Below are 15,988 nucleotides of genomic sequence, written 5' to 3'. Positions count from 1 at the left end.
GCAGTTCTATTTGATCTCTAAATGTCCCACCTTACCCTCTATGAAAATTTTTTGGGTATTTTATTACATTTTAGAGATACACAAAGTCCAATCCCATTTCTTTATAGATGAGAAAATGGAGGCTCTGAGGGGTCAAGTGGTTAAGGTCACACAGAGAAACGGTGACAACCCTTACTAGAAAGTCGCTGCATTAGGGATTCCTCCTTTTCCTGTCTTTAGTAGGAGCCGTTTTCCCTCGGTTCTCCTTCCCTCCTTTTAAAGCACCTGATATTGATTAAAGGGGGAAAAAAAAGGGGCAGCATCATTAGCTGGAAGTCAGCACACCAACAGTAATTTGGGTGGAAAAGCCAACAGAAGGGCTACTTAAAGAGGAGAAAGTGTCGGTTTGCTTATTTTAGTCCCTATGCTGGATCTTTCATTCACATGTATTTACACTAAATCTCACTTCTGGACTTTCTTTTTTTTTCTTTGTCCTTTATTTTTAAAGTAAAAATTCAACTTAGTTATAACTCAGGCCACTATTTCTGTCCTCACTTACTTGTTAAGGAATAATTTTGCTTATCTGAATCTAGAGTGACCCTCACCACACACCCTACTCTTGTTCTAGGAGCAAAATTGGTCATTTTAATTAACTTGAGGCTGTATTCCTTTGAATTGTCCCAAAATATCACAAGCTTGTTAAAGAAAATAGAGTTCTTTGAAAGTCTCTCCTGAGTGCCTTGGCTTAGGAGGCATAATCTATGTTAAAGAAAGCAAAACATTAAAAAAAAAAAAAGGTAAGGTCCTCCCTACCTGGAGATATGAGAACAGCAGATGAGAACAAAGCAATCTCCTCCTCAGTCAGCTGCAAGGAACACAAATTCTTTGCAAAGTCAAATGCTTCATTCACTAGGTCATCAGAACCTATAAAAGAAGGCCAATTAAATGAAAATACTTGAATGGGGAGATAGTATGGAAAATCCTATAATCAACAAGCTTTTTAAGGGTTTGCACACTAGGTACCTAGAAAAAGAACATTTCCAAATGCTTAACCGTAAAAAGTGACTCAGTAGTCATAATAGGATGTGGAAACCGGGCAACATTTTAACCAGATAATGAAAGTTAACATTACCAATGAGAGGCAGACGGAAAGGGTGTGTGCCCATTGTAATATCCAACTGGGAATATATATAAGCTTGAAATTAATTCCAACTAAACATTTTGAAATAAATGTTTTAGGGATCCTTTGGCATAGAGATGGTATTCATGAAAACCTAAGACATTATGCATAAGGGGCTGAGGGCTGTCAGTCTTAGTGATACTTGAACCTGTAGAATGCAGGATGTCCAGGGGCCTCAAACTGGGATGTTAAAAACTTATAAAACAGAGATGAAGTGGCTTTCATTTGGAAACTTCCCTAATAATTTGATTGAGGTACAGGCATTCATTTATTTTTACCTTCTAATGAATGACTCATAGGTCAGTTACTTAGCAATTGTGAATTTTGGCAAAATAATTTTCATCCTTACACTGATCCTAGGTAAATGTTTATTTTATGAAGCTGGAAATATACCTTAGTTGCTTGCCAAGGCTTTTCCTCCTTTCATGAAAATCTAGCCTGGAGATGACATGGATGTGTATCAACTGCAGAAGGGAAACCTTGCCAGCCCTGATGGATTTGTTGGTTACTGTATCAGCTAACAGCACAAAAGGTGAAAGGGCAGTGGCCTTCTTTGATGTCCATGGGCAGGAGATGGAACAAATGGCACTGTGCATTGTTAAACCTTTCCTGGCTTCAGCCCATCTTTACTAACGTTCTTTTCCGCACTGGGAACTGAGAACTGGATGGCAATGATACACAGCACTTCCGGAGATTCACTCTGTCCATATCCTCCCACAGCAATGGTCTGGGGATGATTGGGCTGGTTGGGACGTACTCTGTCTGTGCTCCAGAACTTCTTGAATTAACAGGGAGAAAGCCACTGCTCTGGGTGAGAAACAAGTGAAGGAACTTCTCTTTTAACTAAGTATCTTAAATAATGATTATGGATTTACATTTCAGAGGTAGGTCATCCATGGGCCACCAGTGGTCTATATAATATACTTTGTGAAGCAGAAAGCTAGAAGATAAAAGAAAAGACGATCCTACAGAGAATCACCTATAATACATCCCAGCTCTTTCGGAATCAGTCTTCAGTGATTTCCACATGAGGCATGGTTGGTATAAATTGGGTCCACACTTCCCTGCATTTCTTTTCATCTTAGGATGCACAACTGTAGGATCTGGGGATTTAAATGAAACACTGGAAACCTACTTAGTCCAACTCTTTTTGAAGAATGGAAAAATTGACAGTAGCTAATAAAATTGTGTAAATCAAAGGTAAGCTTACCTAAGGCCTTGAACATTTGCATTCCTCCATATTTTCCTTCAAACAGAACAGTGTTGTTTAATGGATTGAAGGCACGGCACATTCTCACCAAAACCACTTCCAAGCAACCTATGAGTAAAAAAAAAGTTTTTTTACATATACATACACACATATATATATATATATATAAAATAAAGTGGTTGTTATTGCATATAGGTCAAGAGGCTTTAAAAAGCTTTGAAAACACACACACAGACAGGTAGATGCACATTCAGAGACACCTCAGGACTTCTTCCTAAGTGAAAAGTAACTGTATTAGAAATAAAGCTCTCTTGATGCTTATGTGAGGAATTAAAGATAAAGTATGCTTGAAAGTGGCTAAAATGGAAAGCAGTATGGAGGTTCCTCCAAAAACTAAAAATAGAAATACCATTTGACCCAGGAATTCCACTCCTAGAAATTTACCTGATGAAAAAAAGATCCCAGATTCAAAGACATATTCACTCCTATGTTGATCGCAGCACTATTTACAATAGCCAACATATAGAAGCAACCTAAGTGTCCATCAGCAGATGAATGGATAAAGAAGATGTGGTACATGTACACAATGGAATATTATTCAGCCATAATAAAAAAACAAATCCTGCCATTTGCAACAACATGGATGGAGCTAGAGGGTATTATGCTCAGTGAAATAAGCCAGGTGGAGAAAGACAAGTGCCAAATGATTTCACTCATTTGTGTAGTATAACAAAGCAGCAAAACTAAAGGAACAAAACAGCAGCGGACTAACAGACTCCAAGAAGGGACTAGTGATTACCAAAGAGAAAGGGTTGCGGAGGATGGGTGGGGAGGTGGGGAGAAGGGGATTAAGGGACATGGAGAAGACAAGTAATGACTCTATATCATCTTACTACACTGATGGACAGTGACTGCAATGGGGTGGGGGTGGGGGACTTGATAATATGGGTGAATGTTGAAACCACAATGTTGGTCATGTGAAACCTTCATAAGATTGTATATCAATGAGACCTTAATAAAATAAAAGTGGCTAAAATGGGGAGCAGCAATACAGTTTTTTTGGAAGCATGCATTTTCCTCCCTCCCTCCCTCCCTCCCTCCCTCCCTCCCTCCCTCCCTCCCTCCCTCCCTCCCTCCCTTCCTTCCTTCCTTCCTTCCTTCCTTCCTTCCTTCCTTCCTTCCTTCCTTCCTTCCTTCCTTCCTTTCTTCCTTCCCTTCCTCTCTCTCTCTTCCTTCCTTCCTCTCTTTCTTTATTTTTTTCTACTTATATTAAAGTACTTTCAACTCCCAAGTCACCAGTGCTGATAAGTGGCCTAGAAAGGAGCTTTGCAGCAAGCAAGTCCAGTCTGTTAACTTTGTGAACGTTTTGCTAGTGGGAGAACTTGCTCTCTGCCTCAGTTTGGAACATACTGCATGTATATTTTATTATATGATGACTTTAAATAGGGACTCATTCAGGGAGTTTCTCTTAAAGGGCATCATTTATGTCTGATGTCTTTGAAATAAAGGTTTCTTAGTCAAATACGTTTTGGCAAAATGCTGAATATTATCTCCCTCCAGAGATTTTGATCAACATTGACAAATCAAAGACTTGGAGAAATCCCAACATGAAGGAACCTGCCCAGTCTTGATGGACCTAGCATTTCTCTGAGTTCACTGTGAGCCTGATGAGGGCAGGACCATTGCCTGCAGCCATAGGCAACTGTGATTATTTTATTCACCATTTCATCTCCAGGACCTAGAAAAGTTCCTGTCACATAGTAGGTGCTTAAAAAATATTTATCTAATGAATTAGTTTGCTACACTTGTTTTTGCCTCTGAACATTTATTGACATCCTGAGGATAATTGCACAGTTCTCCATGTTTTGGAGAAATGGTATTTGCCCCATAGTGCGTTGTTAAGGTGACAGCTAGACTCAGAAGCCACAAGTCCGCATGAGAGCATGACACAGGTGATTCGGCTCCACCTGTGGTGTACCCAAAGGTACCTGCAGTGCCTTTCTTATGCTGCCACTTTATATTTATGTCTGTGTTTTATTTCCTTTGTTCTGCTATTTTTCTCTTTGCTTTCCAGCATATGTCTCTAGCATAAACGCTTATCTATAGGAAGGGATTTGCAAATATTAATTGAAACAATGCTTTGCTGACAAAAACAAATGATAGGTACCATTTACTGAGTATTAACAATATGAAAGGCATATTCAATATTTTATTTGCACCTTGCAATATGACTTCAGGTGAGTTTTATTAGCCCCCCTTTCCTTTTTTTAAGAAATGAGTTAAAGGAGGCTTAAGGAGGTTAACCCTGCCTTTTATACTAGAATCCACATTTTTACAGCAGGTAGGGATGTTAAAGATTATATGGTCCAGTGGTTCTCAAATGTTAGTCCATGGACTGATTATATTTGAGACTCGGTTAGACATAGAGTGAACTGGGTTCCCTTCCAGGACACTCGGATTCCGTGGGCCATGGATGATGACTCAGACAGTCAATAAACCCTCTGATGCTGCTGGTATAATTCTAAGTTTGGAATTTACTATTTCTGGTCCATCTCTTTATTTTACAAATGAGGAAACATGCCATCCAGAGAGGTTTGCTCAAGATCACATATCAAGTGTGGCAGATCTTATTTTTCCAAGAAAGCCACAAACATATCTTCCATCTCATATGCCTTTCTAGAGGTTTATTACTCTCCCATCAAGAAGAATTCCTGTCTCCTACTTCTGAACCCAGATGGACCTTCATGACTGTCAAACCCACAGAGTGAAGTGGAAGTAATAGCTTGTCACTTCTGAAGCTAAGTCAGGAAAGTGCTATGCGTGTCTGCCTTGTTCTCTTGGAATGCCAGCACTTGAAATCCACCAACCCCACTGTGAGGAAGTCCAAGCAGTCTGAGGAGAGGCTCCCTGGATAGGAGCCTCAGCCCAGGCTCTGGGCTCAACTCTGAGCTGTCAACCAGCACAAACGGCCAGCTATGTGAGTGAGCCAGTTTGAAAGTGAACCCTCCTGCCCTCAGTCAAGAGAATGCCACATGGAGCAGAGACTAGTCATCCCTTGCTGAGCCCTGCTCACACAGTAGCTATAGGAGCAAAATAAATGATTGTTGTTATTTGAACTAAGTTTTGGGGTAAATTTTATCCAGCAATAGACAACTGATAGATCAAGTTAATGTTTGGGTCAAGATTTGCATCAACTTTTATCATTTGGTAAAGAAGCAGCAGCTACTTTGAATAACTATTTGACTCAGGTTCAAATACAAACTTTGCCATATATTTATTTCTTGGCTTTGTGATACTGAACATAGCCCTTCACTCTGAATCTTCTCCTCTTCCTCTAAAAGCTGAAAATACTGATCTCACAAGAGGAAATGAGATGTCAGAGGTAAACATATACATATATATGCTATTATGTATAATTGAAAGGAAATTATTATTACTACTACGACTCTGGACTATGCAGATTAATATAAACACCATGGTTCTTATACTGTGTTTTCAAAGGGGACCAAGAAGAATAAATTTTTTTTCCTGTTTGGGTAATAGCATCTGCCAGGTCAGTCATGGGCAGAATTTCTTGAGTCCTTCCTAAGTGACTGTGTGTGTGTCAGGGGGCATATGTGAAAGAAGAGGGAGGGCAAGATCAGAATTCAGTGGAGTTCTCCTGGTATATTCTGGCTGCAGGCTATCCTCATTAAAATGATTAGATATACCACCGAGGCAGAGCTCAGCTAGCCCGGATTTTTTCCTCCCACCAAGAGAAGGTAAGTAGTATGTTTTAGAGCCAGCTTAGCAATTCAGCCACCTTGACACGCTAATTACTTGCACTGCCTGTCAAACTGGGTATCTCAACCTCCTCAATTAATAGCTCCACTTTCAATAAGCAAAATCATATTTGACTTCAAAGGGGAACTGAATGAGTATTAAGACATTTTTATTACTGAGAATTTCCTTTGGGAGTTGGCTGACAGTGTGGGTGGCAAAAAGGAGCTACAATATTGGAAGGAAGATTTTCTAGGATCAACACGGAATATGGTCAAGTACATCCCAGTCTACAATAAGGCCCCCCACGAATTTTCTTGCTCACCTGACTTCAGAAGTAGAATTTGATCATTTTGACAGAGTTCCATGAAGCCTGTTATCCGCTTTGCAAACTCCACCACATACTGGATGGCATGAGTGATCTGGATGGCACATTGCTGCCATAGCGCTTCCCTGGACTTCAAGAGAGAACACAGAATGCACCCAGAGCAAAGAAAAACTGGGAGAGTCAATTAAATACCCAGGGTTGCCCTGCTAGCGCTTAGCTGTCACTTGGGGCCCACAGTGGGAATTTACCCAATTCCTTTGAAAGAAGTATGCAATATTTTCCAACATTGTTTTGACCTGTTTGAACCTTGATATGCTACAATTATTGAAGTACTGAGGCTAAAATAATGGAAATATTCAATACTATGCAAAGGTAGATAGCTGTATTTTCTTCATTCTTTTTTTCTTTTTCTTCTCACTTAAACAAACTTAAGCTGTTAGTCTGGTTTATAGAAACGAACTTTTACACTGAGAAATAGTGATTTTTCTTCACAGGCTTCCAGAAGGTCATATTCATGTATACCTGGTGGACACTAAATTTGCAATGTTTTTATGTTGTGTTCTTTTTCCAGAACTTATGGAGATTGCTTTATGGTATGAAAAGAATTTTAAGGGAAAGGACATAAGAATCAAATCACTCTCCTAAGTAATACAGACTCCCAGAAACGTATTTTGATCCTTGTATTTTTTTAGCATGGGCAGTGTAAATCCAAGTGTGTTAATTCTGCTTTTTTTAACCAAAAAAATACCTATGCTTTTGTCTCCTTATTTAAATAAAAGTGGTAAGATCACTTGCCCCTGTGGATAAAAATTAGTATGTGTAATCATTCATTACATACAGACACATTTATATTTTATTAAAATTTCATTTACTGGTAGATCTTGTAATTATGGATCTCAATGCTAAAGGAAAGGAATGTGAACATAGAACAATAAACAATTCCTTCTCTTAAAAATTTCATTAAAGTTCACAAAATAATAATCAAATTAATAATAATAACAATAATAACAATATGGGAAGAGTTGTCTTTTTTCTTTGGTTCTTTCTAACATGTAGGGCAAGAAAAAAACACGTGGGATGTTTTGTTGCCTATCTTTGTAGTGTGAGTTTGCAACTATTATTATTGTTGTGATTTCCCAATCGTTCTTGTTCCTTGCCTCCTACCAAGAAGCCATCATGTGATGTCCTAAAATCATCTAATTTGGGCACAGTCTCCCTGGTCACTCAAATAGGGCTGTGTTTTTCAATTGGGGTGGTTTTTCCTCCAAGGGAACATTTGGCAATATCTGGAGCCATTTTGATTGTCACCACTGTGTGTGATGGGGGTGTAACTTGCATCTAGTGGGTGGAGACCAGTGATGATGTTAAATATCCTACAATATGCAGGCCAGTCTCTACAGCACAGAGTTGTCCAGCCCAAAATGTCAGTAATGCTGAGGTTGAAAAAGCCAGAGAGAGAGAGAGTCACAGAAAAACTTTCCAGTATTTCCCAGAGTTACCTTGCTTTGATAAATTTTAATTTCTTCATAGGTGTGTGTCTGCCATGCCAACTGGTGTAGCTCCTCCATGGTGTACTGACATGTCTCCAAATGGGACTTAATGATGTTCTGTGCAATTCGATCTATGAGAAAGAGTATCAATTTGAAGGTTTGTGAATATAATCCAACTCTGCTCAAAGAAACCAGCTTTTAATGTGTTTACTATAGAAATGCCTTTTGGAGACATTCCAGTTGTATTAGAGTGTCTTTAACACTACTATCTATTTAAAGATCTCCAGATAAACTCTTTATTGCCTTTTTTCAATTTTCAGCCTTTTAATCAAAATTTACTGCCTTTTGGTCCTCTTTTTGGTTACATACCTGAGTTCTTACAAGTTGTAAAGTGTTCAAATAATTATTTTTTAAAAAAATTACCATGTTTCTGGATGGAGCTGGGGGACATTATGCTCAGTGAAATAAGACAGGCGGAGAAAGACAAATGCCAAATGATTTCCCTCATTTGTGGAGTATAACCAATGAAGCAAAACTGAAGGAATAAAATAGCAGCAGACTCAGAGACTCCAAGAATGAACTAGTGGTTACCAAATGGGAGGGGTGTGGGAGGACGGGTGGGGAGGGAGGGAGAAGGGGATTGAGGGGTATTATGTTTAGTACACATGGTGTGGGGGATCATGGGGAGAACAGTGTAGCACACAGAAGGCACATAGTGGATCTGTGGCATCTTGCTTCACTGATGGCCAGTGACTGCATTGGGGTGTGGGTGGGGATTTGATAAAATGGGTAAATGTAATAACTACATTGTTTTTCATGTGAAACCTTCATAAGTATGTATATCATACCTTAATAAAAATAAAAATAAAAATAAATTACCATGTTTCTTGGTTTTTGTCTTAAAAATCCACTAACAGTCTTGATATCTATACTCTAGATACTTTAAAATATTTTGAAAATCATTGTTTATTTCAGGAAGGAAGAATTTAAATATGATTGTAATATATATATACATATGTAATATGTGTATGTGTGTATGTGTATATATAATATATATATTATCAAATCACTCTCCTAAGTAATATAGACTCCATATATATATATATGGAGAGGGAGGATGGATGAAATAATATTGACTCATGAGATAATAATTACTGAAGCTGGATCATGGAGGCCATTATATTCTCCTTTCTAATTTCTTATGTTTTTCTTTAAAAAAGTTAAAAAATAGAAAATGATTATACTCATAAAAAGTAGTCACAAACAGAATCAATCTTTCTGGCTGTTTATCCCAAATGAGCTGTGTTTGGCATCATCTTAAATAGCTATCATCTTGGGTTTGGAGGCATGAAAGTTGAGCAGTAGAACCAGACCTAAGAGCTCTCCTCAAAAACCTGAAATGAGTCCCTGGAGCTGAACAGAGCTGGTAGGAGGTCCCCTCATAATGTCCTCTGCTACTTGAACACATGAAGAAGGTGATGTCTTGGGAAACAAGTGCATAGGAACTCTACATGTGGGCTGTGAGTAGAATGAAGACCAATGTTCTGCCTGCTAACTGTCCTTGGCTCACACAGGAATGGACTTTTTCTTGGGTTTCAGGTTGTGCCATTTCAAATGCAATTTCTGTTTTTCCTAAATAGCCATATTTCATTTCTCCGGGATATCTCTCAAAGCAATACTTAGGTACCTTCCCTTACCTTGCTAAGTTTCTGGTATATATGGTACAACATAAGTTGAGCTTTAGTGATATAGAAAATAAAAAATGTAAGCAGAAGCTTCTAATAGCTCTCCAAGTAATGCAATCTTGGATAGCCCATTGCCTGGCACATTATGAACACTGGATGAACAGTAGCCACAACGATCATTACTGACATTTTATATAGTTTTTCATCAGGGCAGCAGTGTGATCACACAAATAGAGAGAAAACAGAGATATTTGATTTTGGAATCAATGCTATTGAAGGAAGATAGACTTTTTCTATCAAAACTATAAAGTGGTAGATGTAGAAGATACTACAAAATGTTAACTTATGTTTATAGCTATGCTCTATTGGATTTTGAGCATTGAGCATTTCTAGACTTGCACTGCTTATATTATAAAATCCTTTCTTTAAAAAATCTTACATTCAAAATTATATTGAATATCCTCCTATGTTGTAAAAGAAGGCAGGAATTACTTCATACATTATATTAAAATAAATTAGTATCTCATGGTTCATCATTTTTCAATTTCACATGGGTAGTCTATTACTTACAATCCCAAAAAAATCTCTCTTCCTCAGAGGTTTATAATGAAAACAAAAGATTTTTATGGATCTATAGTTTTCAAACCTTTATCTTCTTGGTGTTGTCTGTTTTCATCTTCAAAGATATGCTGATTTGTCAGTAATTTACAGGCTTCAGGATTTATAAGCAAAACTACAACTGCCATTCAAAATTGCATTATGAAAAACTCTTTATCTTTTCCTTTATGACACCTCCTAGGAACTTTTGGCCAACGTTTAAGAACTCTCTGGCCTTCTGCCACCTAAGCTTAGAGTCATAAGGGACATGAAGAGTGCTGGCTGTAATAAGCATGTGTGCAGGTGAAAACTGTAAGTGAAATCCACATGCATGCTTTAGGACTCAGCTCTGATTCCTGGGGAAGGTTTCTCTGCTTTCCTGTATCTTCAGGTAGAATCACTTGCTGCCATTACACTTTGATTCTGCTTCCAATTGAGCCCTTATTCCAGTCAGTCTTGCTTGTGGTTATATGTGTGGATCTGTTTGTTCCATGTCCTTAACAACTGGAGCTCATCAAGAACTGGACTGAAGAGCCCAGCATAGTGCCTTCATATATTCATTCAACAAATATTTTTTGAGAAGCTATTATATACCAGGTTAAAGTAAGGATTAATAAAAGATATTTTCTTTCTTAAAGGATCTTTTAACCATGTCATATCATATCATGATGTAATAAATGCCCTGATGCAATAAATGGTGGAAGTCCAAAGAGGCAAATATCTAAGTCTGGGGAAGCAGAAAAATAACCATAGAGAATCTGCCTGTTGATCTGTGTCTGAACAAGAGTTTGTCACATGGAGAAGAGAAAGGTGGACCTCTGGTAGAGGGAATTGATACTACAAAGGCATACATAGAAAGCTAGCCATGTGCTAACCATGAGCTATATAACTTCTGACACTGTATTTTACATCTTTAAAAACTTTACCTTTTACAAACAATTTCCTTTTTGGTTAGGAAAAAAATGATGTGCATAAAGAGTGAGTGACTCCAGACCTGTTTGTACAGAGCTAGCAAATGGTGTTTTGAAATCAGGTTTGTCTTTTCTGGCAAGAAGTCTGTAGCACTGGCAACACAGAATGTGGGGAGAAACTGTGACTAGAGACTAGTTGAGTGAGCCAGGCCAAGGGATTTGGAGTTTATCTTGTAGACAACTGGATGTTAGTGGAAGCTGTGAAGCAGGAGACTGACATGGTTAGGTTTTTTTGTTTTAAAACACTGATCCTGGTTATGGCAGAGAAGATGAGATGGCAGTAGGGAGTATTCAAGATTGATCAGGCTAATCTGAGGAGGTTCTGGATTAGGTGACAATGACAGTGATGGAGGAAGGGGCTGGATTCAGAAGACAATTCTGAAGGAGGGTGCAGAGGTGCAGCAGATATGACAGAGAGAGGTGGAGAGAGAGAAAACATTAACTATAGTGGGCACTCAACCAATGTTGAGTTAGTAAGATAATGCTGAAAATGTCCTTCCATCCATTTATCTGTTCCGTCCTACCATTTTCTGCTTTATTCTCAGAAGATTTTAGGAAGCTTAGATTGACCCTTTGTTTGACCATCTTAAAGCCTTAGCATTGACAACAGCTTTGAAGTCAGACAGTAAACATGCACACTTATTCCCCATACCCTTCTGGTGAGAAATAAAAGGCAACTCTTAGTTTGACATAAGATCTATAACTCTCAGTGATGGTTAAGACACAGTTGCAGGAGCAGTCATCCTCCACTTCCCCTCACGAGTCTGCAGGGCAAAGGTGAGCCACGTGCAAAAACCCACCTGGCCCGCTCAAGGCTCAGGCCAATAACCAGAAGGTAAAGCTACACTTGGTCCTCTGGGAGCAAAGCCTGAGCGTTCCTTCTGTTCATTAAGGAGCTGCAGCCCGTCAGAGGAGCTGGTTTGTTTGGACTCTGAGTCTGCAGTTGTGAAAAGGGGAGAAGATTTTAAAAGAGGGGACAAAGGGAGAGACAGTGAATACAGTAGGCAAAGTTCCTGCTGGGAGCCAAAGGAACTTTCAAGAGTCCTTGCCTGGAAAAACAGAAAGGGGCTAGTAAATGCAATCCCCTCCTGGGACTAAGCACATGAGAAGTCCCGACAAAGAGACTGAGGTTAAAAAGCAGAGGATGGGGAATCTTTCTGGGCAATCGCGCGCCCGTTATCCGTTTCCCTGACTTGGGTTGCACTTGCTCGTCAGAGCCCAGTTTTCGTCGAATTCTTAACTAGCTTGACTGTTGCACATGTTGAAGGAGTCGGCACGCACTGTGCTGGCAGAATGACTCCGACAGGAAATTGCCCCCGTGCCTGACTAATGGGAATTCTACCAACTACAGAGGCGATGCCCGTGGACTTGACTCTGATCTTCCTGAGACCAGGGGTGAGGCTAGAGCTTTCCTCAGTGGACATGAAGATGCAGTGACACCTTCTCAGTAGTTAAGATTCTGCATATATGCCGTGAGACAGCGCTTTGTCCAATTCACTAAGAGTATGGAGGCCACTTTGATAGTTAATAAAACTATGTCAAGGAATGAGAAAAACAACTTTATATGCTCAGTCCAGTCATTTCTTTTCAATCATGAGGTGAAATGTAGACACTGAAGCTGGCAAGGGAAAAATGATTGCTGAATTACAAGTTAATATTAAGTCCATGATCCTTATTTTCTATTTGTTAATTTCATGATAAACAGCTTGTTCTCACTTTCTCTCACATATAAATAAATGAATAAATAAATAAATAAATATATATATATATCTTTTTTTCCATAAAATTGCAGTTTTGATTTTAGGCTTTGGTCTTGATACCTTGTCTTGAAGCAAAGGTTATTGGAACCCAAGACTTACAACCAATTAACAGAATTTGTGTCTTCATTTATTAAGTAACTTTCTTCATAAGATGGGAGTAGCAACATGTGATTCAAGTGAAAGAATAATCCCAGAAATCTTTAAAGTAGTTGCTATAGGGATGTGTTTACCTCGTGGATTGTGGTCATGGTTTCACAAGTGCACACTTTCTCCAAACTTACTAAGTTATACACATTAAATATGTACAGCTTTCTGTATATCAGTTATACTTCATTAAAGAGGTTTGAAAATAATTGATACAGCAGGCAAATACATTTTATCATGTTTGATGAAAAAATACTTTAAAATAATGTTAAAATTGTCATACTTCCCTAAGAAGCCTTAAGGGTAATCTTAAATCCACTTATAACATGGACAATAAGAAGAGAAAAATTATATTTTTGAAGGGTAAACTGGAACAAGATTGACAGTAATTTTCAACAGTGTGCAAAAGTTGTAGAACCCTGGGGATGGAACCAGCCTCCTTCCTCCATTTCCGGAGGGACTGTTGGTTAGTTGGGTCTCTATTCTCTCTTGGAAACTATAAAGAACTTCCACACCCCCTACCCCATCCTCATCAGTCTTCATTGTGATCTATTGAATAAATCAAAGAGGTAGGAAGGAGGTCCCTCCTTAAGGTGTTTATAGGTGGTTGAGATGTATAGGATAACGTTTTAGAGGTCAATCACTTTGGACAATGTAAAAATAACATTTATTTCAGAAATACATGAAAAATCACTTTTCTCATGTATTGATCCACAAAGTGAAGCAAAGTTTGGAAATAAGTCATCCAGATTACCTAATTCTATGTAGAAAAAAAGCTACATCTGCTTATTTCAAAAAGAAATTAGTAAACTGACATGCAAGGGGACAATTTCTTGTTTATAACTGTAATGTTATAAAATGAGGACCATCTTGCAGCTACCAAAATAGGAAGTGACCTTCTGCAGCTCCGATTTCCACCACTCAGTGGGTTTTTTCCACCAAAGGGGCTTATTTTAGCTCTCACTAGACATTTCAGCAAATGCTGCTCTGCAGAGGCTACAGTGTCTCAGACATTGATCGCACAGGTGGTTCCATTAGAATCTCATGTCCTGGGAGTGGGGAAAGTTGTGTATAACTTTAAAAACTGCTGCATTCAGTGTTATTAACAAGAGCACCCATGGCCCAACTGTACCAAGGCAAGAAATCTGAGGCTCAAAGCTATATACAGCACTAGAGAGGGTTGCATCTGAACTTGCTAATTCTTTCTCCTCCCTCTCCTTTTTTTTTTCTCATGAGAAAGGATGCTTTCTTCTTGGTGAACTATACCTACCCCTTATTCATTTTCCTTCACACAGGATTATTTTTAAACTTGGAAGTATTCTTCCTAAAATACCATATTTCAGCCTCAATCAAAGCGATTAATGAATTTTTAATTTATCACTTGCCTTAAGGATCTAGATAATTGCTCAATTCTCTGTTTAGTTTATACTACTAGTGTGAAAGTGGAATTCTTAAGGGATTCACTTCGAATTAATGCCAAGATATCTCTATGGACTTGCTCAAGGCAAGTTTTAAGTGCCTGCATTAGGTTTTCAGCATATCAAGATCACTCAGAATCCACACTCTGAGGCAGTGACTATAATATGTCAGAACACCTGGCTGAAAGGTGAAACATTTAACCAAGCAAGTGTGCATTTTATCTTTTTGACAACAGACCACTAGGTTTAACAAGTTTTCTGTTATTAAACAGGACAAGTCTACTGGTTAGGGTGTAATAGATGACAGTGTTAGAGAGGGGACAATGTCAATTTCAAGACCTTTCTGATTTTCCTAATCTCTATGTAGAGATGATCATTGCTTAGCATAAATAGAATTGTGCTGTCAACATAAAAACATCGGTTACACGTAAGCTTAAAGCAGCCATCTATTAGTGATCCATAGCCACAGGAAAGTAGCATTTTTTGCATTTAAGTTCTTCAAATTCTTTTAAGAAGGAGTTGGTGGCATAAATAACCTATAACTCATTTGTTGGATCAGTGTCATGGCCCAACAACATGTTACTCACTCACCAATGAATTAGGATAACCTCCAGGCTCCTTCTCATACAAATTCTGTTGTCAATTATTGTATCAGAGAGTGAGATTATGTAATTAACTATAAAAGATGAAAGTGTGATAAGACACAATTAGGGAAAAAAATGAAAAAAATCAGATTTATACAAGTAATGAGAGTATCTGGGCAAAGACTGAAGGAACAGATTAATAAAATGGTTAATATTTTCTTAAATTTCAGGCAGTCTAGGTAAGAGCATTTTAATAGAAGGTAAGAAAGCAGAGTGTTAAGCAGAAAGAAGAACTGAAAGAATCCATATAGCACTTAGGTTTAAGTGGAGTATAGCCAAAGCAAAACAAGTTAACTAAGAGGGTGCCTGCTTCATAATGTAATGACGGAAAGCTGTTTTGTATCATGAATGGGTTGTTGTACTGCAATGGGGCATGTCTAATTTTTGCTAAGAAAATTGAGAAAGAATCTATTATGAAAATATTGCATTCCAAAGTTAACTTTCATGATAAAAGACCTCCTTCACACAACAATCAGAAAAGGTGAACTTACTTCAATGTCCTAGTATTGATGAGTTCTAAGAGGAGCTGTCTTGTAAGACGTAGGAAGCCAATATGGACTGCTTTAGATTTTTATTTCATGCCCCTTTGGGAAGTCACTTAAAATCTTCAAGTCTTAGTTTCTTTGGGTTTGATCTTCTAGCGACAGAAATGTTTGTCAGCAGAGACATTTTCTAAGGGCTATGTGAAGCACAGCGACTTGAGTCTGAGGGGCTACCTTGGGATTTCTCTTTGTTTTGGTTCATAAGGGAGAAGTCTTGCGGAGTTACAGTGAATGAGAGGACAGCTCACAGCCTTAAAGCACTTGAAGAGTCTTAGACAGAA

The 15,988-nt window shown here is 38.4% G+C and overlaps 1 protein-coding gene across 2 annotated transcripts in view; it reads right to left on the bottom strand.

The window, feature by feature from the left end:
- The window catches only part of RORB (RAR related orphan receptor B), a 179,789-nt gene that overhangs the window by 22,011 nt on the left and 141,790 nt on the right, over positions 1 to 15,988 (bottom strand). For both annotated transcript variants that reach the window (XM_073228656.1, XM_017670131.3), the window contains exons 5-8: positions 7,956 to 8,077; positions 6,454 to 6,586; positions 2,370 to 2,477; positions 793 to 903 (exon numbers count right to left, since the gene is read on the bottom strand). In XM_073228656.1, coding sequence (XP_073084757.1) covers positions 793 to 903; positions 2,370 to 2,477; positions 6,454 to 6,586; positions 7,956 to 8,077 — 474 coding nt within the window. The remainder of the gene's footprint in view (positions 1 to 792; positions 904 to 2,369; positions 2,478 to 6,453; positions 6,587 to 7,955; positions 8,078 to 15,988) is intronic.

This window comes from Manis javanica, chromosome 2 (genome assembly GCF_040802235.1).
Source record: "Manis javanica isolate MJ-LG chromosome 2, MJ_LKY, whole genome shotgun sequence".
NCBI lineage: Eukaryota > Metazoa > Chordata > Mammalia > Pholidota > Manidae > Manis > Manis javanica.
The sequence above is the reverse complement of the archived record's forward strand: the minus strand, read 5'-3'. Positions and strand labels throughout refer to the sequence as shown.